At 44.7% G+C, this 26,283-nt stretch overlaps 1 protein-coding gene across 1 annotated transcript in view; it reads left to right on the top strand.

Moving 5' to 3' along the window:
- The window catches only part of MED14 (mediator complex subunit 14), an 82,175-nt gene extending 61,055 nt beyond the window's left edge, over positions 1 to 21,120 (top strand). Inside the window, exons 24-30 of the mRNA XM_056858246.1 lie at positions 7,444 to 7,629; positions 14,730 to 14,965; positions 15,308 to 15,487; positions 16,093 to 16,200; positions 16,299 to 16,424; positions 17,657 to 17,846; positions 20,535 to 21,120. Of these exons, the coding sequence (XP_056714224.1) occupies positions 7,444 to 7,629; positions 14,730 to 14,965; positions 15,308 to 15,487; positions 16,093 to 16,200; positions 16,299 to 16,424; positions 17,657 to 17,846; positions 20,535 to 20,608 (1,100 nt within the window). The 3' untranslated portion in view covers positions 20,609 to 21,120. The remainder of the gene's footprint in view (positions 1 to 7,443; positions 7,630 to 14,729; positions 14,966 to 15,307; positions 15,488 to 16,092; positions 16,201 to 16,298; positions 16,425 to 17,656; positions 17,847 to 20,534) is intronic.
- The last annotated feature ends 5,163 nt before the right edge of the window (positions 21,121 to 26,283 follow it).

Consider the following 26,283-nt stretch of genomic DNA (forward strand, 5'->3'; position numbering starts at 1 on the left):
CAAACAAGGGAGTCAAGCAGGGTTGCGTTTTGGCACCCCACCTTTTTAATTTATATCTTGCTGACCTTCCCTCTTATTTGGAGATGGTGGACGGTCACCCACCCATTCTAAATGCCCAGGCTGTCCCCCTGCTCCTCTATGCTGATGATGCAGCACTTTTATCCCGCACGAGAGTAGGTTTGAACCGCCGGCTCCAGGCTTTTGCTGACTTCTGCGATGAGAACTCCTTACTTAGTAACTTTGATAAATCCAAAATGTTGGTGTTCTCAAAGTCTCGCAAGACATGGTCCTGGGTGCTGAAAGGAAACAGCATTGAGCAGGTTAGGGTGTTCATATACCTAGGTGTTCACTTTCAGAGCAACTTGAATTGGAATAACCAGGCCAGCTTGGCAATCAACGCCATGAGACTTCGGTCTGATGCTGTCGCAAAATTTTTCTGCTCCAGGGGTGGCCAACACGTGCCTGCCTCTCTCAAAATCTATAAAGCGAAGCTGCTCCCCCTGCTACTCTATGGAACTCCCATTTGGCGGGCTACCCTTAACCAGAAGCTAGAATCAGCCCAGTCTTCCTTTTTACATCGATTACTAGGAATTCCCAATTGTGTCCCGTACTCCGTTCTTTGTTTAGAGACAGGACTAGTTCTTTTAGAAACCAGGGTCTGGCTGCTTATTTTTAAATTCTGGTTGAGGCTCCACTATAGAGCCACCCCGTCGAGTCTGATGTGGCATATGCTTTCCGACCGCTCTGTCTCTCTCTGGAGCAGGCCCATCACTGATAAAATTAAATCCATAGGGATTTCCTTTGAGGCGTTACTCCCCTTAAACGAGGCACAAGCCTATAGAATCTTAAAACAAAGGATCACAGACATTGGGGAACAAACCCTTATTGCTAGAGCCACAAGTTCCTGCTCACCCCTACCCTATGGTATTCATATGACCCCGAGCTCCCTACCCGGTTACTTCTACACTCTGACCTCCCCTTCCCTCAGATGCCTTTTTATGCAAGCCCGCCTAAATATCCTTCCCACGGCCTGGACCAGGGGCAGATATGCCAAGGTCACCTATGTTAAAAGGCTATCCTCTTGAGCCACCGGCCAAGCCGAAACAGTGGCCCGCGTCTTGCTACATTGTGAGCACGGCTCACCCTTTCAAGAACAGATCATCGAACCCCTCCTGAAAGATTGCCTTGGCGGCACCGATAAGGAGCTAGTCAGATTTCTCCTAAGTGATAGTCACTCTCAGGTTACTGCAGGAGTTGCCAACTTCCTGGGACTTATTTTTAAACTATTCTAAACCACGTGTATGATTCTAAGGAAGAGCCTTACTCAAGTTTTAAAACCTCCTTGTATCCTAATACATATTTATTTATTCTCCCCTGAGGCAAGGGCATCCTGAGAATTGGGTTGTTTTCCCTCTCCATCCGGGTAGGCAGGACCAAAGACCTTGACTTCCTGTCTCCCTTGGCGGGAAAACAGCCTGCAGGAAGCCAGTCTTTGTCCTGCCTCCATGGGTAGAGCAGCAGCATTCGCACAGCTCTGTGCTTTTCTCAGCATTAGGAGTAGTTAGGAGAGTTTGTGTTCATCTTCCTTACCTTGTTTCACTGTAAGTTGTCTTAATTGTTCCTTTTGTTGTCGTTCCTCCTGGTTCCCTTCCCTACCCTCCCAGTGTGTCAGCATTCCCTCCGGCTTAGAGCCGAGAGGAATTCAAAATGGCTGACGCCATTGTGCTCAGGGAGGACGACCTCCTTTCTGAAAAAGACTTTCACAGTGGGCTGGTGCAATCCTCCCACAAGTCTACCGGCTCACCCAATGGCCGCGATTGTGGACTATTAGGGATCACGCCACAGCCTACGGAGCCGCCGCTTGAGGAGCCGACCCCGACGCAGTCGAAAATAAAAAAGGCGCGAAAAGCCGCGCCGCTGCATCAGGGCGGCAAGAGAAAGAAGCGCGGCGCCAAACCGAATGCCGGGCAGAAAGTCGGGCGGATCTCGCCCGCCTCTTCTCGCAGGCTCTCGAATCGGGTCTCCGGCGTGCAGGCGGCCTCGGAATCAGCAGCGGGGACTACCCCCCACTTAATGACTGGTAACACTGCGGCAACGGGATTTCTTCCTCCGGGCTCTGGCACCCCCCCTCAATCGGCGGCGGCCGGCCATTTTTTATCATGGGAGAATGCCGACGATCTTATTAACTGTGCCCTTCAGCGCCAATGGTTAGCATTTCAAGCTTACCAAGCGCGTTTACCCCCTAACCCCTGGTGGGCTTCGGGACCTCCCCCCCCTCCCCACTAGTTAGATCTAATGTGGAGGAAACTTGTGATTTGGGTGTTTCAACAAAACCTAGTACATCCGCATGGCCCACCAAGGCTCCCATAGTTAACACTGAGGAGACTATAGCAAATACTTCCAAATCTACTTCTTCTTCCCTTGAGGAGGAAAAGGAGAAAGGGGAGGGGGAGGACAAAGAGGATGGCGAGTTTGACTCGACGAAGAATCTCTCCAGCCCACAGATCAGCATAATAGGCTGTTCTCAGGAGAAGATTACCAGGGATTATTGGCTAAAGACATCCTGGCTCTGGACTTGAACGAGGACGTGGATTCCACAGATGAGCCCAAATCAAAATGGAAGCAGGGAGTTAAGGAATGTTTCCCCAGGCAGCAACCTCATACTAATTCGGTCCCTTTTCCTGAATTGTTTGAGAGGGCAGTCAGGGAAGAATGGGAAAAACCTTCATCTAATAGGCAGGTTCCTCCTAATATTAAAAAACTATACACACTGGCACCCCACGCCATGGATATGTTAAAAGTGCCACTAGTGGATGCACCAGTACTGGACCTCCAATCACCAGGTTTGGTCCCAGAGGATGGTGTGGGATCCCTAAGGGATCAACTGGATAGAAAGTCAGATTTCTTAGCCATGAAGGCACATGAGGCATCAGCATTAGCTATACAGGCTAGCGCCACCACCTCCATTTTCGCCAGAGCATCGTATCTGTGGATTAAAAAGATTCTGCAGCTGGTTCCTGAGGACAACCTGAGGGTAATTGGAGGTTTGGAGAGAATTCTAAGTGCTACCACGCTCATGGCTGACGCTTTGCTAAACACTATGTCTTTTGTAGCTAGGTCAATGTCCTCAGTCACTTCCCTTAGACGGGATCTGTGGCTGAGGGTTTGGCTGGCAGACTTCAAGGCCAAGACCACTTTGATGTCATACCCAGTGAAAGAAGGTCGCCTGTTTGGCGAAAAGCTGGATAGCATTCTCATAGAATCTAAGGACAAAAAACAGGTTTTGCCTACGCAGCTTAAAAAGGATCATAGATCTCCATACCAGTCCTTTCGTCCCTCCAGGCCTTCACCCAGATTTAGATCTGACTTTAGGAGAGGATCCTGGGGACAATCTAGAGGTTCCTGGGGCACTCGACCATTCAGGAGAGGAGGTAGATTCCAGAGATCACAAGGACCCCTGCCCAGACTGGACAGGTGGGACAAGTTTACCAAAACCAATCAACAGTGACGCCAATCATCCCCAGGTAGGGGGGAGACTCCAGCAGTTCGCCGCGAGGTGGACTCTGTCCAATCCGGACAAGTGGGTCTCCAAAATCATAACTCAGGGCTACTTCCTGGAGTTTTCATCCCATCCCACAGATCGTTTCCTCAGATCCCCAATCCCAACCAGGAAAGGGAAACACTGCATTACACTGAAAGCAATACAACATCTTCTCCAAATCAAGGCCATAAAACCGGTCCCGGTCCTCCAGAGGGGCCAGGGAGTATACTCAATATTTTTTACAGTCCCCAAGAAAAATGGGGACTGGCGGGCCATCAACCTAAAGTACATCAACAAGAGGATGGCCCACAAACATTTCCGCATGGAGACGGTCAAGTCTACCATAGAGTCCCTTCTCCCTGGCACCTTCTTGACGGCCGTGGATCTCACGGAGGCTTACCTCCATATTCCGGTCCACCCTTCCCACAGACGCTTCCTCCGTTTTGCATACGGAAACAACCACTTTCAATTCAGGGCCCTCCCCTTTGGTCTTACTTCTGCCCCCAGGGTCTTTACCAAGACCCTGATAACTGTCATAGCAGTCTTCAGACAGGAAGGAATCCAGGTACATCCGTACCTGGATGATATCCTGATCTGCGCCCCAACTCTGGATCTATCCAAAATTCACACCGCCAGAGTTATTCAGGTTCTCCAAGAGCATGGCTACTTGATAAATTTCCACAAAGGTTCCCTGACCCCATCACAATCCACTTGGGAGTTCAGATCAACTCAGAAACCAACTCCATTTTGTTAACCAAGGAAAGGGTGGACAAGATAATTACTCTCTATCCACAGCGAGACAGAGAAAAACCAGACTGATGGCCTTAGCAAAACTCATGGGATTGATGGTATCATGCATCGCAGTAGTACCATGGGCCAGGTTCCACTCGCGGCCATTACAATGGCTGCTGAGTCCACATCAGTTAGACATTGCCAGAAAAAGGATCAAAACGATTCTCATTCCTCCACAGGTCAAACAGAGTCTACGTTGGTGGTCCTCCCCATCGAACCTATACAAGCCAACACAATATATACACGAGGAGCCCCTGCAGATCTTTACAGATGCCAGTCTAATGGGCTGGGGAGCCACCCTCGGAGAGCATCTAGCCCAGGGGCGGTGGTCATTAGAATCGACACTTCACATCAATCTACTGGAGCTCAGAGCAGTAAAGCTCACCCTGCGGGAATTTGCTCCAAAAATCAGGAATCATCACATACTCATAAGAACGGACAATATTTCCACGAAAGCTTATGTGAACAAGCAGGGCGGCTCCAGATCCTCCTCCCTTCACATGGAGGCAGCCAAAATCTTCTCCTGGGCTCAGATAAACATTCCCTCGATTCGGGCAGAACATGTCAAGGGGACCCTCAATGTACAGGCCGATTGGCTAAGCCGCCAAACGGTCAATGAAGGAGAGTGGGAATTAGACCAGGTCACCTTTCATCTAGTCTCAGAAAAATTTGGCACCCCCTCTGTCGACCTATTCGCCTCAGAACAAAATCAAAAACTACCAAAGTATTACTCCAGATTCTTTCACCCAAAGGCGGAAGGAACAGACGCTTTCCTGAGCTTATGGCCAAAAGGCCTCCTGTATGCCTTCCCCCCCCCCATTCCCATTCTTCCCAAGGTACTGCGCAAAATTCAGCAGCAACAAGCCAACATTATCCTCATAGCTCCATATTGGCCACGATGGCCATGGTTCGCGAATCTCAAAAGAATGTCTTGTCAGGAACCATGGCAAATACCACCGGAGAGAGCCATACTGCACCAGGGTCCCCTGAACCACCCAGAAACTCAATGGTTCTGTTTGACCGCCTGGCACTTGAAAGGCGGTCGCTTTTAAATCAGGGCTACTCCATCGATGTGGTTAATACTATTTTAGAAGCCCGTAGACCTTCCACTAGACGCATGTACAATTCATCATGGAAAGCATTCATTAGATGGGCTAGATGAAAGAAGGTCAACCCACTCTCACCGTCCATATCTGAGATTTTGGATTTCTTACAAGAGGGAGTACCCCTTAAGCTCTCGGCCTCGACCCTAAGGAGACAGGTAACCGCACTGTCTACGGTGTTACCCTTTTTAGACGGGCTCCCTATAACAAAACATAGACACATCACTGCCTTTTTAAAGGGAGTATCGCAAACTCATCCTCCAGTCATTCATAGATTCCCATCCTGGAATCTCAGTCTTGTCTTGAAAGCTCTAACGGGTTCCCCCTTCGAACCACTTAGGACAGTTCCTATGAAATATCTCCGCATGAAGGTATTGTTCCTAACCGCTATTACGTCGGCTAGACGGGTTTCGGAATTCAGAGCTCTTTCGATCAGGAAGGGCCTCTGCGTTTTTCATAAGGATAAGGTGGTCTTAACACCAGACCCAACTTTCCAGCCTAAGATTAATTCCCGTTTCCATAGGGCCCAGGAAATCAATCTTCCCTCTTTCTGTCCCAGACCGTCAGGTGCCAGAGAAAAATCGTGGCATTCTCTGGACCTGCGGAGAGCTATCCGTATATTCATTGACCGTACAAAAGATTTTAGACAAACCGACTTTATGTTCATAGGAATATCAAACCCTTCCAAAGGTAAAAGAATGTCAGCAGCGGCCATTAGTTATACCATCAGACAGTGTATTTCAGAGGTGTATAAGTCAACTGGTACCCCAGTGCCAGGGGGAATCACAGCACATTCACTCCGTAGCATGGCGACAACAGCAGCCTTTGATAAGCAGGCCCCTATAGAAGAGATATGTCGGGCTGCTACGTGGTCATCGGTGTCAACTTTCGTAAAACACTATAAAATTAATGTGTGGTCCTCAGCACAGGCGGCCTTTGGCCGTAGAGTGCTACAAAACGTAGTAGAATAATAAGATACCCACTCACAAGGGAGCTCTATAAAGTCCCAATTCTCAGGATGCCCTTGCCTCAGGGGAGAATGGAGCCTTGGACACTTACCGTAGAGGCTCATTCTCTTCTGAGGCGAAGGGCATCCTGCCCACCCTAAACTGGATTTATGACGTTTAATTATAGTTACCAGTTAATTAGTTTACGCTAACAGAAAGTCTAAGTTATATTATCAAGGGACTTCCGTTTTCTTTCATCAGTATATCAGTTAGTTCATTGTTCTCGTGAGTCTGTTTCTAGTACCGTTTATGTAGCTAGGCTAGACAATAACTGGCTTCCTGCAGGCTGTTTTCCCTCCAAGGGAGACAGGAAGTCAAGGTCTTTGGTCCTGCCTACCCGGATGGAGAGGGAAAACAACCCAATTCTCAGGATGCCCTTCGCCTCAGAAGAGAATGAGCCTCTACGGTAAGTGTCCAAGGCTCCATTTTATGTCAATAAAGGTTTTAATTTGATAAGAGGGATTAATTGTCCTATTCTTCAGTACTAATATTACATATACCTTACTTACAGAAATTTTATCTGATTTTAATAATTGTTCATAAGACAGCTTCTTACCTTGACACAGCCTGTCTGGCCACCTGGATCTTTTTCTGCCTGTCTTGTAGTTGTCAAAGGCTCAGGATCCTTGCTGGGAGGGGAAAAGCTGTCAATCGTAGATGTTATGTACCTGAAGCTTAAATTAAACTTAACGAACAGGTGCATGCATTGTGGCACTGAGCTGTGGCCCAATCCTTCAACCCTCAGTGTGAGCTGGTCAGAGAATTGAACCCAAGACCTTTTACCTCCAAACTGAGAATTGTGTTCCTAATCTGCAAGAATAACATTTCAGTAGTTTATAAAATGGTCAGGGCATTCAATGTGTTCCTTCAGGTTTTAGTTAGGCAGTATAATAAGAAAGCTAAAGGCTATGGCTGTTGGGTCATCCTGGTATATGACAAATAACTTCCTAGTACATCTGCTGGAGACAACAGCTTTCAAACTTCTTGTTGTTTCTCTTAGGTACCATAGATCCTAGTTCACCGTATACCATGATGTCCCCCAGTCAACGTGCAGGAAATTGGCCCGGTTCACCTCAGGTGTCTGGTCCTTCTCCAGCAACAACACGTATGACTGGAATGTCACCAGCCAACCCTTCCTTACATTCGCCAGTACCAGATGCTTCTCATTCCCCACGAGCTGGAACAAGTAAGTGACAGGGCGTTTGGGAGGGGGCGTTTGTACAGAAAGGTAAAATCAGTTGCTAATAAAGGCAGTGGATGTTCAGTCCCCTTATTCAGTATTTTACTGGAAAACTCTTTTTAACCCACAGCATGCCAGTCCAGGTTTTAAAAGTAGGCAAAACTCTGAAATAAACTTTGAATAATGGTCATTGTTGAGTTGATCCAGGTTAATCCTTTCAGGCAGTGTGGGGGAGGGGATTCCAGTAGCCATTTGTTGGTCTTCAAGATGTCAAAGTATTCCAAAAATCTTCCGGTATGCTTTACTTCACACAAAAATGGCTTGCAAAGCTAATGCATCTTAGTGGACAGTTAGAATTAGTAATAGTCCATCTGTGCATAAAGGACTTAATGTTCTGTGTTCTGTTGGGAGAGCTTGATTGTGGCCTGATTTCAAGGTAGGTGAAGGCAAAGGTGGTTGACAGAAACAAGATAGCTATCATGCTAATTTGTTCTACAGAGATTAAATGTATCCTAGTAGGGTAATTCACATTCTCAGTGGTTTGCTCCCTAGCAAAGTGAAAACTGTTAGAAACATAGGGAATCCAGGCATCAGTTTGAGTTTTAGATGATAGTCTGAAAATACGGAAGAGTCATACTGATCAGGAGCTGACTGTGGCACAGATCATGAATTGTTAATATCAAAAATCAAGATAAAGCTGAAGAAAAACACCAGAACATTCACAGCATCAAAATACAATTTAAGCACTATTCCTGAAGAGTTTAAAGACCATGTAAAAAACAGATTTGCATTACTGAGTTCAGGTGAATGTAAACAAGAACTATGGGAGGAAGAATGTGCAAAGACTATTCCTGTAGCCAAAAGAAAAGAAAAGCCTCGATGGATGACAGGAAACTCTTAAAATTGCCAAAGATAGATGAGAAGCAAAAGTAGAAGGTGACAGAAACAGAATCAAAAGTCTAAGTGCAACATTCCAGCGACTCGCACGTAGAGACAAAGAGAACTATTATAATAACCAATGTAAAGAAATAGAAGAGAACAACAAAAAGGAAGAACAAGAGATCTGTTCCACAAAATCTAAGAAATCAAAGGGAAATTTAAAGCACGGTTAGACATGCTGAATGATCAACATGGAAATACATTAACTGAACACGGCAAAATAAAGAAAAGGTGGGAACAATACACTGAAGAACTATACAGAAGAGATGAAAGGATGACGGATTCCTTCCAAGAAGAATCTTTTGAAGAAGAACCTTCAATTTTAGAAAGTGAGGTGAAAGCTGCACTGAGAGCAATTGGGAGAAACAAATCACCAGGAGCAGATGGAATATCAATAGAGCTATTCCAAGCCACAGAAACGGAATGCATCAAAATCTTGACAAGAATATGCCAACAGAAATGGAAAACAAAACAATGGCCCACAGACTGGAAACGATCCATTTTCCATTTATTTACTAGCTCCTTTGACCAAAGGTCTTGAGCTTAATTAACCATAACAGTAATATATAATACAACACCAAATAATCAATTTACAATACCCAACATATACTTAAGGTTAAAAGACAGTAGAAAACAATTACTAAACATAGCATCACTAATACCATAGCAATATATTTCCCCTGAACCAGCCTCATTGAACTGAAATCATTCAAATCACAAAATTTGTTTCAACATTCAACTTGCAGCTTACATGCTTATTTTATTTTGACGTTTGAGCAACATCACCTCTGCCAAAAATCTTGCAACAGAACTAGTGATATCAGGGTGAATATCTTCCATTATGTGGGATATCACCCAGGACTCCAAGGGAAGTTTGTATTTAGACAATATTGGGGTGATCCAACGCAACCGAGGAGCTGACCAGTGCTGACAAAGCAATAAGAGATGGTGTAGAGTCCCAATATCTCCAGATTTACATTCACAAACTCGATCTGAGTAGGGAATTTTCGCAAAACGACCTGACATCTCTGCAGTTGGATAAGCATTTAGTCTAGCAAGCATAAAGCCACATCTATGGCCTGGGATTGTCAGCAAGCTCACATAAGAGGGCACTGTCTCAGGCGGGGGAATCCCCAGTGCAAGGGTAGAACAAATGAGCCTGGCATGGAATGTGGTGCTAACACACTCAAGATTTCTCACCCTTGACCTTACTAATTTAAGTGCTTCAGAGAAATTTAAGTTGTTAAGAACTAATGGTGGAAGGTCAAGCAGTACCAGTTTACTATTTATATGTCTTCCCCACGTCCCTCTGTAATTATCTTCCTTTAATCTGTGTAACAGGCCCCCTTGGATGTTAGAAGTTGAGTAGAAAACCTTCAGCCTTAATTTGAAGGCAGCAATCCAGGCCCTAGATTCAAAAGAACACTGAGCAAGTTCCATTCTAAGTGCCGTTCCTGCCACACACTTTGGAGAGCCTGTCAAACGCCGCAGAAAATGTATAAGTATATTGTCAACAGACTCCGTAACTTCATTAATCCAAATGGGAGCTCCAAATAGAAACTGAGGGATTATTTTGGCATTAAAAGCGGTAATAGCCATAGGAACATATTGGCCTCCCCTGGAATAAAAGAACCTTAACAAAGTGTTCAAATTTACTTTGGCAGTTTTATTTGCCAAGCTAAGATGAGGTCTCCAAGACAAATTTTGACTAAAAGTAACTCCCAAATATTTAAATTGGGACACCAACTCTAATTCACCCCCCTCAACTTTCCATGGATTTCGTTTTACTTTTATCTTCTTTGAGAAAACCATTACTTTTGATTTATTATAGTTAACTGATAGATCCTCCTGGTTGCAATAATCAATAAACCTATTAATAGTCTTATAAAGGCCCACCTCAGATCTAGACAAAAGGACTGTATCGTCTGCATAAAGCAAAATGGGAACCTCATGACCAGCTAATATTGGTGCATGATAAGCTGTCTTTTGGATAAACAAAATCACATCATTAAAATAAAAATTAAACAGCATGGGGGCCAAAAGGCAACCTTGTTTCACCCCCTTTAAGAGGTGAATGCTATTAGTAAGTTGGCCTTCTGCTACACAACGGACCTGAGCAGTAGGGTTCTCATAAAGCTTAAAAATCAGCCAGAGTAATCTCTTATCTATGGTTATGGTTTTTAATTTAGCCCACAGTCGGCCTCTAGGCACTGAATCAAAAGCTGCCCTTAAATCCATAAAGGCAACATGCAAAGAGCCCCCTGAATATGAAGAATACTTATCTGAAAGATGATATAATATAAAACAATGCTCCAAGACAGAGGTTCTTTTCCTAAACCCAGCTTGTTCCAGATGTATTATTTTTTCGGTTTCTAGCCAATTCGATAATTTCGACTGCAAAAAGGCTGCATATACTTTACCTATTGATGAAAGCAAACAGGACGATAGTTTTTAGGCTCGTTTTTTGTTCCTTTTTTATAAAGCGGTACAATTATTGCGTGTTTCCATGCTACGGGAATATCTCCTGTGTTATTTATTTGCGTGAAAAGTGAGGCCAAAATGTGGCTCCACCAAGACAAATTTACTTTCAGGAGGTCAACCGGAATTAAACCAGGATCTGGAGCTTTACCTGACCGAAATTGTTCAATTAAGGCACTCACAACAGATATGGAAAACAAAACAATGGCCCACAGACTGGAAACGATTCATTTACATTCCAATTCCCAAGAAAGGAGACGTCAAAGATTGCAGCAACGATCGGGCCGTCACATTAATTTCTCACGCAAGTAAAGTGATGCTCAAAATCTTACAGCAAAGGTTGTTACCATATATGGAATGAGAAATGCCTGATGTTCAAGCTGGATTCAGAAAAGGAAGAGGCACTAGAGATCATATTGCAAATCTACGTAGGTTACTGAAACACACGAGAGAATTTCAGAAGAAAATCAGCTTGTGTTTCATAGATTACAGCAAAGCTTATGACTGTGGATCGCGAAAAGCTATGGCTGGTTTTAAAGGAAATGGGTGTGCCACTACATCTGATTGTTTTGATGGGCAATCTGTACTCTGGACAAGAGGCTACAGTTAGAACAGAATATGGAGAAACAGAATGGTTTCCAGTTGGCAAAGGTATTAGGCAAGGATGTATTTTATCTCCCTATCTCTTCAGTGTAAGCACTTGTCCCGTGATAATCCCATAAACATCCACAGACGAGTAGTCCAAAAGAGAGTTACCATGGCAACTCCCCTCCCATTGAGGTACGATTCCCACAGAGTCCAGAGTCAAAACAGTTGGCACTAGAGCTGACCTTGGCCAGCACCTGGAGAAAGCACAACATCCTCTGTCAGACCATGCCTGGCATTCTCTGTACACTGCACAGTCTAGGCCTGACATTCAGTCTATACGCAGAACATATAACTAGGAAAGCTGGATTAGATTTACACGAAGGTGGAGTGAAAATTGGAGGGAGGAACATTAACAATTTGAGATATACATATGGCAGAAAATAACAAAGACTTGAAACGACTACTGCGGAAAGTTAAAAGAGAAAGTGCCAAAAGCAGGACTACAACTGAACATCAAGATGACAAAAGTAATGACTACAGGAGAATTACACAACTTTAAGATTAACAATAGGGAAATTGAAATAGTTGAAGACTTTCTATTCCTTGGCTCCATCATCAACCAAAAGGGAGTCTGCAGCGAAGAAATCAGAAGGAGATTGAGACTGGGAAAGGTAGCCATGAAGGAGCTAGAAAAGATTCTGAAGTGTAAGGATGTGTCACTGGCCACCAAAATCAAGTTAATTCATGCCATAGTATTCCCTGTTACTATGTATGGGTGTGAAAGCTGGACATAGAAGAAAGCTGATAGGAAAAAAGTAGATTCCTTTGAAATGTGTTGGAGGAGAGTGTTATGGATACCGTGGACTGCCAAAAAAACAAATCAGTGGGTTATAGATCAAATCAAGACTAAACTGACCCTAGAAGTTAAAATGACTAAACTGAGGCTATCGTATTTTGGTCACATTATGAGAAGACAAGAGTCACTAGAAAAGACGGTCATGCTAGGAAAAGTTGAGGGCAGCAGGAAAAGAGGAAGACCCAACAAGAGATGGATTGACTCAATAAAGGAAGCCACAGCCCTCATTTTGTAAGATCTGAGCAAGGCTGTGAAAGATAGGACATTTTGGAGGACATTGATTCATAGGGCCGCCATGAATCATAGAATAGAATAGAATCATAGAGTTGGAAGGGACCACCAGGGCCATCAAGTCCAACCCCCTGCACAATGCAGGAAATTCACAACTACCTCCCCCCTCCACACCCCTAGTGACCAGAAGATGGCCACGATGGCCTCCCTCTCATCATCTGCCTAAGGTCACAGAATCAGCATTGCTGACAGATGGCCATCTAACCTCTTCTCCAGGGAAGGAGAGCTTACCACCTCCTGAGGAAGCCTGTTCCACTGAGGAACCGCTCTGTTAGAAAATTCTTCCTAATGTCTAGATGGAAACTCTTTTGATTTAATTTCAACCCGTTGGTTTTGGTCTGACCTTCTTGAGCAACAGAAAACAACTCGGCACCCTCCTCTATATGACAGCCCTTCAAGTACTTGAACAGGGTTATCATATCCCCTCTCAGTCTTCTCCTCTTCAGGCTAAACATACCCAGCTCCTTCAACCTTTCCTCATAGGACTTGGTCTCCAGACCCCTCACCATCTTTGTTGCCCTTATCTGGACATGTTCCAGCTTGTCTACATCTTTCTTAAATTGTGGTGCCCAAAACTGAACACAGTACTCTAGTTGAGGTCTAACCAGAGCAGAGTAAAGCGATACCATCACTTTGCGTGATCTGGACACTATACTTCTGTTGATGCAGCCCAAGACTGCGTTTGTCTTTTTAGTTACAGCATCACACTGCTGACTCATGTTCAGTGTTTGGTCTATTAAGACCCCAAGATCCTTTTCACACACACTACTGCTCAAACAAGTCTCCCCCATCCTATAATTATGCATTGATTTTTCCTACCTAAATGCAGAACTTTACATTTGTCTTTGTTGAAGTGCATTTTATTAGTTTTAGCCCATTTCTCCAGCCTGTCAAGGTCATCCTGCATTTTGGTTCTGTCTTCTACCGTATTTTCTACCCCTCCCAATTTAGTATCTGCAAATTTAATAAGCATCCCCTCTATTCCTTCATCAAAATCATTTATAATTTGTCGGAAGCGACTTGACGGCACTTAACACACACACACACACACACACACACACACACACACACACACACACTGATCACACTCCCATTTTACATAGGAGGTGAACTATGTGTTTTGATAGGCCAAGTCACTTGTGAAGCTGTTGGAGCTTTGTGTAAATTTTTAAGCTCCTAGAAGGTGGTAAGATTCTCAATCCACAAATAGCAGTGGGTTGGATGCAAATGATCCTGTTCTGCTGGTGTAACCATACTTCCGTTGGCAAAGGAGGAGTTGGTGACATCTGTTTTTTGTCCCTCTTACTGCAGATCCCCGCTTTCCCTCTTGTGTTGTTCCTGAGGGTTCCTTTACTCTCATAAGCAGAATTTTGTGAGTTCAATGGACTCCAGCAGGAGGGGAAAAGCTGGGGAAGTCCCCTGCCCCCACCAGTTTCATTCTGTTGGTGATGCTTTAAGTCCAACCAGTGTCAGTAGTTTGGTAAATAACATGTGTTTGTTTAGTTGTAAAATGTAATTTTCTGTTATTTCTGACCACTACATTTTAACAGTTGCTGATATGACTTTTAGTTTTTGCTGATAGGAGAATTTTGCAGAGACCGAGAAAACACACACATACATAAATCACTCCACCTTTGGAAAATTTTGGGAAAACAATATATAGTATACATAATGCAGCCATGGTTGCAAATCTCAGTGCGGGCGAAAGCCATGCAAAACGAGAAGGCAAATTATAGTGCACACCAAACTCTCAAATTGTAAAGATTAGAATATCCTTCCATTTGCCCTGTATGCACAGCACTTAAGAATTTGCTCATTGTGGGCCACTCCTTGGGGAACTCAGGGTTTTATTTGCCCTTGTCCCAAGTTTTCTTGGAATTTCCCTAGCAATGTGAATGTATAAATAATCATGTATTCCTCAACAGGAAGAGTAAAAGGTACTTATTCCTACTAGGTTCCCAAGCAATGCCAACGAATATGCCACCACCTCGTAAACTACCTCACCGTTCTTGGGCTGCATCCATACCCACAATTCTCACTCACAGTGCCTTGAACATTCTGCTGCTGCCCTCTCCAACTCCTGGACTTATGCCAGGCCTGGCTGGAAGCTATCTCTGCTCTCCACTTGAACGTTTCCTTGGATCCGTTATTATGAGAAGACATCTTCAGAGGATTATCCAGCAGGAAACGGTACCAAAGCTAATGTTGTATCATAGTGGTTAAAGTGTCAGACTAGGACAAGAGAGATGAGGGGAAATGGCCACAAAGTCACAGAAGAGTATGTTGTCTGAGTGGGGATTGTGTTTTAAAGGAGCAAACAGTCAATGGAAACTTTTACAAATCCATCCATTGTTCCAAACTTAAAGCAAATGAAATTTTTGTGAATTTGCTGTGTTGGGTTGGCCCAGAGGATCTTGTCGCAAACTATATGTCATCAAACACAGTAAGTTAGGAGTAGTAAGTGTTGCCTCTGTTCAGAATGTAATAAGATGTAGGAAATGTTCCAGTTGGATGCATTTGCTTCTTCAACAGCTGCTGCTAATCAACTCCAATGAACCTGGTGTGATAATGTTCAAGACAGATGCTTTGAAGTGTAGAGTTGCCCTGAACCCTAAGACCAACCAGACTTTGCAGTTAAAAGTAGCACCTGAAAATGCAGGGCAGTGGAAGCAAGAGGAATTGCAAGTTCTGGAGAAATTCTTTGAAACCAGAGTATGTATTTCATTTTTAATTTGTAATTAATCATGGAATAACTGCTTGGTTTTCCTTAAATGTTGGTTATAGAATTGGTTATAGAAATTAGCAAAATTAATACCCAAAAAATCCCACAGACTGTTAGAACAAAGTGCTAAGAGGCAGGAGCCCTGTGAACGTTCATGTCTGAGAATGGAGCAGAGGGAGTTCTGTTAAGTGTCAGAAAGAAACGCAGCAGTGGGCAGGGGCCAGTGCAGCAACTCCGCATGACCTTGTCGGGGCTGCTGTTGGTGCCCCTTTATGATCTTGCCCCTTCTGTCTTATTTCTCTCCTTTGTTGGTTACTGGTGGGGGTGGGGGTGAGGCCAAAGGTGCTGCTTGGATCACTTATGAACTGGGCCACCAAGATACTTTCAGCATCGTTTTTGCCATCATGAATATTAGACTCTTAAATGGAAGCTCAGGCTCCCAGGATTTTGTGGGAATTGCCTGTGATCCTATTATCCTTGTACTCTTTATTTCAACGGGCCTTAGGTTATGCATTAAGAGAGTATAAAAGCAAGATTAAATGCTGCTCATAGTCAGGGGTTGTCAAAAGGCATTTTGATAACCTTTTTTTTGTAGGTCGCTGGACCACCCTTCAAAGCCAACACTTTGATAGCTTTTACAAAGTTGTTAGGTGCACCTCCACATATTCTCCGGGACTGTGTACACATTATGAAGCTAGAGCTGGTAAGTTGGTTTTACCTCATAATTTTTTATAACTCAGACACAGACTGGTTTACTTGTGGTAGACTAACCATGGTCTTTGGCATGTTTTATTGAAACAGTTCCCTGATCAGGCGAGCCAGCTGAAGTGGAACGTACAGTTCTGTCTGACAATCCCTCCAAGTGCTCCACCAATTGCACCTCCAGGAACACCTGCTGTTGTGCTGAAATCCAAAATGTTGTTCTTCGTAAGTACAGCAGCAGATTCAGCTTCAATTGTTTCATGTTTGTTGCAGGTTGGACTGTGTAGGTTTTCAGCTACTGCTTAAGCTGTAACTAGGATGAACACATGAAGCTGCCTTATACTGAATCAGACACACACACCCCGTCCATCAAAGTCAGTATTGTCTACTCAGACCGGCAGCAGCTCTCCAGGGTCTCAGGCAGGGGTCTTTCACATCACCTACCTGCCTAGTCCCTTTAACTGGAGATGCCGGGGATTGAACCTGGGACCTTCTGCATGCCAAGCAGCGGCTCTACCACTGAGCCACGACCCCTCCCTAATAACAGTACATATTATCCACATCCCACTGAAGTCAGTAAATGTAAGGTTCTGGATACACCAGAAAGTCAAATATAACACAGTTAAGCGTGCTTAACGTCATTGCTGGCATTGGGGTTGAGCACTCCTCTGTACTGAATTGGGGTGTGTCTTTTTTGCTACCAAACTAGCGTTTAACTTTCTTGGAAAAGGTTAACTTCTCTGCAGATAAGGCCTTATAATGGGCTTTTCAGCTTATGTATTTATGTTTAAAAATGCTATGAAACAGATACCTGCATTTTCCCATAAATTTGGGTTCCAAAGTGTGCATTTGTAAAGATGGCTACCATTAAGAAAGCTACAATTGGTGTTCACAGTAATGTGGTTCCCAGTTAAAATAATGGTAGGTAACATTGCATGCCCTTTAAAGGACACACACTGAAGTTTTACTAAGTTCAAATTCTTAACATTAGACTTCAGAAACCTGAAGTAGGATGAATGGTGCACATGAACTTAGATTTGTTCAATTCTTAAAAGTTTTACACTGTTCCATGTAGCCAGACAATAGTTAACTCAATATGTTCCTGTATTTCTAGTTCTCTACTATGTCATGCAATATAGAATATAAAAATTGTATTACTATATTAGCTCAGAAGGCAAAATGGGGAATTTAGCAACAGATGCCGTGGAACCAAATCTTCAGGTCTGAAGATGTCCTAATTTCAGATTTGGATAACTACCGTTTTTCTAGCCCTTTATTGCCAGCTTTGGCTCCCTGTTTAAGTTAAGAGGAGTGAAGTCAGATAAGAGTAGTAATAAAGAAATGGGCCTGACTCCAGATCTGAGCTAAAAAAGCACTGTGTGGCTAAGATAATTGGTATCCATGGTTATGTTGCAAAACTGCTGTTTTCACTATTCTGGGTTTTATTTTGTTCACAGCTTCAGCTAACACAGAAAACCACGGTTTCACAGGAAGTTGTAAGCATAATTGTCCCAATCATATATGATATGGCTTCAGGTACCACACAACAGGCAGACATTCCCAGGCAGCAGAATTCTTCAGTTGCTGCTCCCATGATGGTTAGCAATATTTTAAAGAGGTTTGCAGAACTGAATTCACCACGGCCAGGTACTGTACGTGTCCAGTGGGGTAATCTTCTGCATGCATGAATGGACAAGATCCCGCTTTCATAGTTTTTAAACTGCAGTTTATATGGATTGCTGGTTTATTTTGATTGGTTCAATTTAAAATGATCATAAGACCGGGGTGGGAGTGGCTGTTGGGGGGAGAAGTTAATGATATATTGTTCACCACTCTTTGTGGTGCCAGAAGAATTGTATTATTGGCACAACATGGACTTTGACATTGACCAAGGAAGCATAATGCACTTAAAATCTTGGCTCCTACTACTGTAGTCATAACTATGCTACTTTTAGCACTGTCACATGAGCCCTGTGTATATATTTCTGTGAAAACTAGTGCTTGTTCTACATCTTCCACTGTAGGAATATGTCTTCCCATTTCTTGTAATTTTAACTGTTACAAGATTTTACTACTTGTCTTCTTCTCAATTGCATTCCTCTGAGGAAAGCCTGGGCCAGGAAGATGGAACTACTACTTACAAATTACTCCATACAGTAACACATCACAGCACTGGCTTTACTCTTTCTGTATCCCATGACTAACATCTCATCATGCCTGTATCTTCTGTCCTATGCTGCCTGCTTTGTTTCCTTGAGAAACTCTTTTGTATCCAGTTTACTATTCCCTTAATAAAAGTGTTAGAAACTTTTTAAAAGTGATTTTTTTTGAGGGGGGGGGCAGTTTTGTTCTTGGGCATGAAGTTTTTAAAGCTGGCTGGATGTATAGCTTTACCCGAGACACTCAACTTCTCCACCGAAGATTCTTTCTCCCCTCCACTGCTGGACATCTTTATTGTTAACTACTTGTTAGTGTAATAGTTATGACCATTATATAGGCCTTGCGTTATAAAAAGTCAATCTATTCCTAGTATAGTGTTAGAGCATAGACTTGATTCTAAAAATGCACTGTGAGGATGGCACATACCATTTGTCTACACTGGAGCAGCTTATAGAATTCAGGTGGTGTGGGTAATGCCTCTTCAAATGCTTGCCTTTGCTTTGGGTAAACACAGTCCTGAATCCCTTTCTGATCATCACTGAGATAACTGTGATTTTGGGAGGGATAGCCATGTGTTCCCAGCTGGGTATAAAAGGGTCAAGGTGAGTTATTCAGAATCCATGCTTTGTGTCACTGGCAATTGGAATATTGTGCATGCTATCCATCATTCATGCATGAGCCAAAAAAAAAAAAAAAAAGCTTCCTAAAGTTTAGATGCATAAGAAGTGAAAATAGTGGGAAGAAAAATGCAGTTCTAAATGCCATATTTAATTGAACAAATATTTTCTTTACCAATGAGGCATTTTCATCATGTGGCCCCTACAAGTTGTGGAGCTTTACTGAAGAGAATACTTGGAATTGGCATTTGTCCGTGTGCTTGCCCAGTTATTCTAAAATACATTGGTACCAAGATCCTAAACTGAAGCTTAAAAAAGATTCCATGACTATTTTTCACTGCTTTGATGTCTTCAAAAATTGTAAAATGAAGCATAATACACGTTTAAATGTTTGTTAGAAACATCCCCATGCTATCAGATCCTCACACATTCATGATCTTTAACAAGAACTCCAGAAAATCACACCCCCAAAACCAGCAGCAGAGCTTGTAATTTTTTAAATTTATTTTTTACCTAGCAAGAATCATTCTGGCTGAACTGATTTATTTGCAGTAGTGGCTGGTCTTTGTCTTTCATTCTTTATCTACAACATTTTCGTTACTGCTTTTGTGAAATTGCAGAAGTTGGTTTCTTGATGTCAGTGACATCAGAAGTGTGCTTTTCTGATTTTAATGTTCCAGTAGCTTTAAATACTAGCTTTGTTACTAAGAGGACTGCCAAATAATAGTATTTTGGGGGTATGGGGTAAGGCCTTATGCTTATACCACCAATAGCAGTAGTAGGTTTAATGAAGGCTATGCTTATTTGTGTTAAGAGCAGCCAGGAGTAGCTTTCTTTTCTGTACACTGTCTGAGAATCCTAATTAAACAGAGGGCCACTATTAACTGTGACTTGTTGTATGGTTCTTTTCTAATGGTGATAGTGTTCTTCTCCAGCAAGTACTAGCACATAATACATATATAATTATGTATTACATTATTTTTATATTGTTACCCACCTTGGGTCCTAAGATGCTCAGGAAAAGGTGGGTATTTAAAATAAATCTGCTACTGGGTTGCTCACATTTGCATCCCTTTCTCCAAGCAACTTCATAAAGCACAAATAAAGCATAAAGCACAATAAATACTTTTATTGGCATACCGACACCACATTTCAAAGGAATCTACTTTCTTCCTATCAGCTTTCTTCAATGTCCAGCTTTCACACCCAAATATGAGCTAATATAGATCAAGAAACAGGCACTTATCCAAGAGCACCGTGTAGCTTTTAGATCCAGGCTACCTTGGGACATAGAAACCAGCCCAGGTGTTGTAATGGGAGGAAACCTGTGCTTTCTTTACATGTAGATTTTTGTTTTCACACTGGCTGGCTGAATAGTTTCTGGTAGTTGTGGCACATGGTTATTAAAGTTACTTATTTGGTGTTGCGCCTGAGTGTAATTACTTCCTTAGAAAATTTGATCTTGTAGTACACCTGGTTTCATTGTGAAGTGTCTCTGATTAAGTTTATCACTGCCAGGACTTTAGGAGCTAACTTGTGTTTCTTTCCCTTGTTCTAGGTGAATGTACAATCTTTGCAGCTGTTCGTGATTTAATGGCTAACCTTACACTGCCCCCTGGTGGGCGTCCGTAGGCCACCTTTTTAAACAAGGGGTAAAAATGAGATGAAGCGGCAAAAACATTTCTCTGAAATAAAGCCTTCGGTTACATAGACAGAAAAGACATTTTTGCGTGTCACGTTTTTAAAAGAGCTAATACAATGGATTGGCCTACTTTCAGGGATGCACTTTCATCAGATTTTTTTTTTTGTACAGCGCCCTATATAATGTTTTAAGGAAACATTTCAAACTAGTAATGGATTTATGTATCCGCTTGCCAGTAAATAGAGTTAATATTCTGTTTTATACTACAAAGATTATGAAAATGCCAAACTTGTTTATTTAAATGTTTTTCTTATGTCTTGGTGTAATAAGCTTTTTTTTAAAGGCAGGTCTGTCATTTTTTGAATACTGTAAGACTGTGACACACTTTATATTGAATCTGTATTTTAATATGACTGCTTTGAATCCTTACATTTAAAGAGTGGGCTTGTTGTAAACATGTCCCCCACAAAAGCAATATTTAATAAACTAGACTAAAAAAATTGTGTGAGTTTTCAGTTAAAGAACACTTCACCTACATATGAAAAGAATCTTAAGTTGCTAAGTATAGAGGTATGTTCTCCTCTGAGGCAAGGGCATCTTTGAATCATAGAGTTGGAAGGGACCACCAGGGTCATCTAGTCCAACCCCCTGCACAATGCAGGAAATTCACAACTACCTCCCCCCCACACCCCCAGTGACCCCTACTCCATGCCCAAGATGGCCAAGATGCCCTCCCTCATGATCTGCCTAAGGTCATGGAATCAGCATTGCTGTCAGCCCTTGGCCCACAGAACCAGAAAACACCACAAAGTCATATAGAGTCCAAACAGATGGCTTTTACTGGTCAATTAGGCATACAGTGCAAACGAATAAAATGACAGCTATGAGAGGCTCACTAGCTGGGAGATATTATAAGGCAGGAAAGGCGGGAGATTACACGTACAGGCTGAATACAGTTTCCCAGGAGCTGGGTTCCCAGGCCTAGGCATGCGACCTTGGGGGGCAGACAATACAACGCAGAGACAGAGGCAATAACGAAACCGAGATAGCAGCCTGACATTCTGCTCCCCTCAAGGCCCCCTCCCAGTTCGCAAGGGGGCTGGCCGATCTGGGTAAGCACTGTGAAAGGCGTCGACGAGGTCGGGGGCGGAGACATCCCGTGCGCGTACCCATTCGTCATAGGCAGGGGGGAAATGTTTCCAACGGACCAAATATTGCAGGTTGCCATGGTGAACACGGGAGTCAAGGATCTTGGAGACTTCGAAGTGTTCCTCCCCCCCCCCCACCATGATGGGTTGCGCAGGAGGTGGGTCCGGATGCCACCGTGGAGAAGCAACATGGGGTTTGAGGAGGCTAATGTGGAAAACAGGATGCACACGCCTCAAGGATTTGGGGAGAGCCAGTTCCACCGTGACAGGGTTTATGACCCGGGTGATGGGGAAAGGGCCAATGTATTTAGCACTGAGCTTATGGCACGGTTGGGTGGAACGGAGATTTTTGGTGGAAAGGTAAACCAAAGTACCCACTTGCAGATCACCCCCGGGGGAGCGATGTTTGTCAGCTTGTGCTTTGTATTTACGTTTGGCTCGGTCGAGGTTGCTAACGAGCCAGGGCCAAGTGGTACGGAGGGCGTGTGCCCAGGAGGCAATGTCGGGGTTCCCCTCCCCCTCTATATCATCTGTAGGAGCGATGGGACTGAAATCTTGTCCATACACAGCAAAAAATGGGCTAAAACCTGTGGATTGATGCATGGCATTATTGTAGGCATATTCTGCTAAAGGTAACAGTTCTACCCAGTTATCCTGGTGGTAGTTAACATAACAGCGTAAATAACATTCAAGTACAGCATTGACACGTTCAGTTTGACCATCAGTTTGAGGATGGTATGCACTAGACAACCCTTGTTCCACTCCCACCAACTTGAGGAAAGCTTTCCAAAACTTAGAAACGAAACCACTGCCGCGGTCACAAATTATCTTACGCGGAAACGAATGTAAACGAAAGATATGCGTCACGAAGAGGCGGGCCAGTTTCTGAGCAGAGGGGATCCCTGCGCATGGAATCAAATGTATTTGCTTAGAAAACAAATCAGTAACAACCCACAACACAGTTTTACCCCCACTGAGAGGGAGATCAGTCATGAAGTCCATAGCAATCACTTCCCAAGGTTTGCTGGGCGTTTCAAGAGGTTGTAGCAGTCCCGGGGGTTTGCCCTGCGATCGTTTCGCAGCGGCACAAACGGGACAGCTGCGGATGAAGGAGTCAATGTCGGAACGCATTCCCCCCCACCAGAACTGTCTGCGCAATAAGTGAAGGGTTTTCAGAAACCCAAAGTGCCCAGCTGTTTTGGCTCCATGGGCTAAATGTAAAACGTCCTTTCGGAGAGCCTTGGGGACATATAATTTCGAGTCCTTGTACCAGGATCCTCCTTGTTCCAAAACACCAGGAGGTAGGGTATGAGCGGAACGTTCTAAAAGGCACTGGTCCCGAAGGACAGTTAAAAAGGACTCGGAGATGGGGATTTTGGAGGGGGCCCCCCCGTCGGCCATGGAGATCTTAGAAACAGTTATGGGGCTAGTGCTTACGTGCGGCGGCGCGCAGACTGCAGGCGGCTGGGCGGTCGGAGGGGTAGGAAGGGCGGGAACTCCGGTTCGTTGCGGTGGCGGCTGGGCAGCCGGTTGAGCTGGCGGAGCTTGTACGTTGGGTAAGGTGTGCTGATGCTGGGATCGAGTTTGTACAGCCAGCATAGGTAGAGCCCCACGTTGCATAGGGGTGAACAGAGAGTTGGTGGGTCTTTCGAGTTTCACCGGATATTGTGGTAAACGGGAGAGGGCATCCGCAAGAACGTTCTGTTTCCCAGGGACGTGCTTCAGGGTGAAACGGAACTGCGCAAAGAACTCCGCCCACCGTTGTTGTTTCGCCGATAGCTTATGGGACCCCGTGAGGGCAGCTAGATTTTTGTGATCGGTCCAAACCTCAAAGGGGACTTTAGACCCTTCCAAGAATTGTCGCCATAGAGTCAGTGCATGATGAACTGCTGAGGCCTCTTTCTCCCAGATGGGCCAGTTTAATTGAGCGTGCGCAAATTTTTTTGAAAAGTAAGCGCAAGGGTGAAGAAGACCATCCGGTCCTTGCTGGAGGAGAGCCCCTCCCATGGCTACATCGGAAGCATCGACTTGCACAATGAACATTTGATTTGGGTCTGGGTGCTGTAGCACCGGCTCCGAAGTGAAGAGGCGTTTGAGGGCCAGAAAGGCGGCTTGGCATTGCTCAGTCCATAGGATTTTCGCGGAGGGCAAGGCAGCCGAGCTTACTTTTCCCTTAGTTTTCAGTAGGTCCGTAATGGGTAGAGCCACCTGGGCGAAGTTAGGGATGAATCCTCGATAGAAGTTTGCAAATCCCAGAAATTGCTGTACTTGCTTCCGGTTGGTGGGGGGAGTCCAATCGAGGACGGCTTGGACTTTGGCGGGGTCCATGCGAAGACCTTGGTGGGAGATGATGTATCCCAAAAACGTGAGTTTGCTTTGGTGAAATTCGCACTTAGCTAGTTTTGCGAAAAGTTGATGGTTACGCAGGCGTTGCAGAACTTCCCTGACCAGAGCCACATGCTCGTCCATAGTTTTCGAATAAATGAGAATGTCATCTAAGTAGACCACCACCCCACGATATAGAAGGTCATGTAGGATTTCATTGATGAGTTGCATGAAGACCCCCGGAGCCCCTTTTAATCCGAACGGCATCACAAGGAATTCATACATTCCGAAACAGCTAGAGAAGGCAGTGAGGTGCTCATCCCCTTCGCGGATACGGACTCGGTAGTAAGCTTCCACCAAGTCTAATTTAGAGAACACACGGCCTTCCTGTAATTGTCCCAAAATATCGGATATTAATGGGATAGGATAGGCATTGGTCTGGGTAACCGCATTGAGCTTTCTGAAGTCAATGCATAGGCGAAGGTCGCCCTCTTTTTTCCGGACGAAAAACGCGGGGGCCGAGTTTGGGGCATTCGAAGGGCGAATGAACCCTCTGGCGAGGTTTTTGTCCAAAAAGTCCCGGAGGACAGTGCGCTCGGAAGCGCTCATAGGGTAAATCTTACTCTTGGTTAATGTGCAGTCCTTTACCACTTCAATCGCACAGTCTGAGGCCCGGTGGGGGGGTAAGGCATCACATTCCTTAAGGTCGAAGACATCTTCAAAGTCCCGGTATACAGCGGGTAGAGCCGGTGGTGCTGGGGCAGTAGAGGTTAATGCTGGAACGGGCGGATATAGCAGAGCAAAGTTTTGCCGATGCTGGTCGCAGGTGGGACTAGCGAAGGAGATAGTGTTTGTTTCCCAATCAATACTGGGACTATGTCCTTTAATCCAGTTAATTCCCAAGACCACTTCAAATCGGATAGGGGCTATAGTGAAGTCTATTTGTTCCCAGTGGGAACCAATTCCCATTGCCACCCCTATGGTGCGGTGATCAACTGGACCCCCCTGGAAATGGCTTCCGTCCATTTGGGCAAATTGGACGGGGGCGGGTAAAGCCTCAGAGTCGGCTCTGAGTGCAGCAAAAGTGGTTTCGCTTATGAGAGTGCGACAGCAACCGGAGTCAATTAGTGCTTTGACGGGGATTTGTGGGCCACCGTTAAGTTGCTGTAAAACTGCATCCACGTAGACGGTGGAGTCCACGTCTTTAATTTTGGTAGGAGCATTCGGTTTGATAGGAAGATCCTGAGAGGTCTGTGGAGACGCTCCATTCACCACAGACCGGAGCCGTTTTTTGACAAGTCGAGGGGAGATTCCAGGTTTAGGGCTGGAGAAATCCAAGGATTTTCCTCATCCGAAGAGGGAAAATCGTCCCCCAATGGGGCACTTGTAATCCGAGACCCGGCGGGGTCGTTGGTAGTAGGCAGGGAGGCTGGGTCCCCGGCATGGAGTGCAGAGGGTGTGGGTCTTCCCGGAGCTGCGCTGCGGGTGGCCGCGGTGCCTCTGCGTGGTGGACGACCTCGGGCGCGGGTTGTCGTGCTGGGACGAAATATTTCCTGGCGGCGTGGGCAAACGGCTGCAAAGTGGCCCATTTCTCCGCAAGTAAGACAGGCACCCCTCTGAAATCGGGCTTCACGTTCCTGGGGCGGACGTGGGGGATTTCGTGGGACGAGCAGTGGTGCCTTGGGTTGAGGCTTTTGGGTGCCTTTTTCCTTGTGCTTTTGACGGACGAGAGAAATGAAGCGTCGGCGGCTTTCCACTTCCTCGGCTAATAGGATCCAGTCTTCGAGGGTATCGGGATCGCCTCGCATGTAAGACCAGTTCAGAATGTCAGGATGCAAGGCTTCCCTGAAATGATGGATCAGGGTGGTCTCGGGCCAACCTACAATTTTACTTGCCAGTCGTTGAAATTCATCGGCAAATTCTCGGACTGTAGCAGAGCCTTGTTTTAATTGTAAGAGTTCCGTTTTGGCTCTTTCCCCCAGGAAGGGGTCCTCAAACCTCCTTCTCAGGGCAGTCATGAAGTTGTTGAGGGAACGAATAGCACGAGAGCGGGTGTCAAACTGGAGGACCATCCAGTCAGCCGCTTTACCTGTCAGAAGGGAAGCTACGTAACGCACCCGGCTGTCTTCCGTGGGGAAAAGTTGTCCTTGTTCTCGCATATAACTGTCCACTTGATGCAAGAAACAAGGCAA

The sequence above is a fragment of the Euleptes europaea genome, chromosome 12 (assembly GCF_029931775.1).
Source record: "Euleptes europaea isolate rEulEur1 chromosome 12, rEulEur1.hap1, whole genome shotgun sequence".
Lineage (NCBI taxonomy): Eukaryota > Metazoa > Chordata > Lepidosauria > Squamata > Sphaerodactylidae > Euleptes > Euleptes europaea.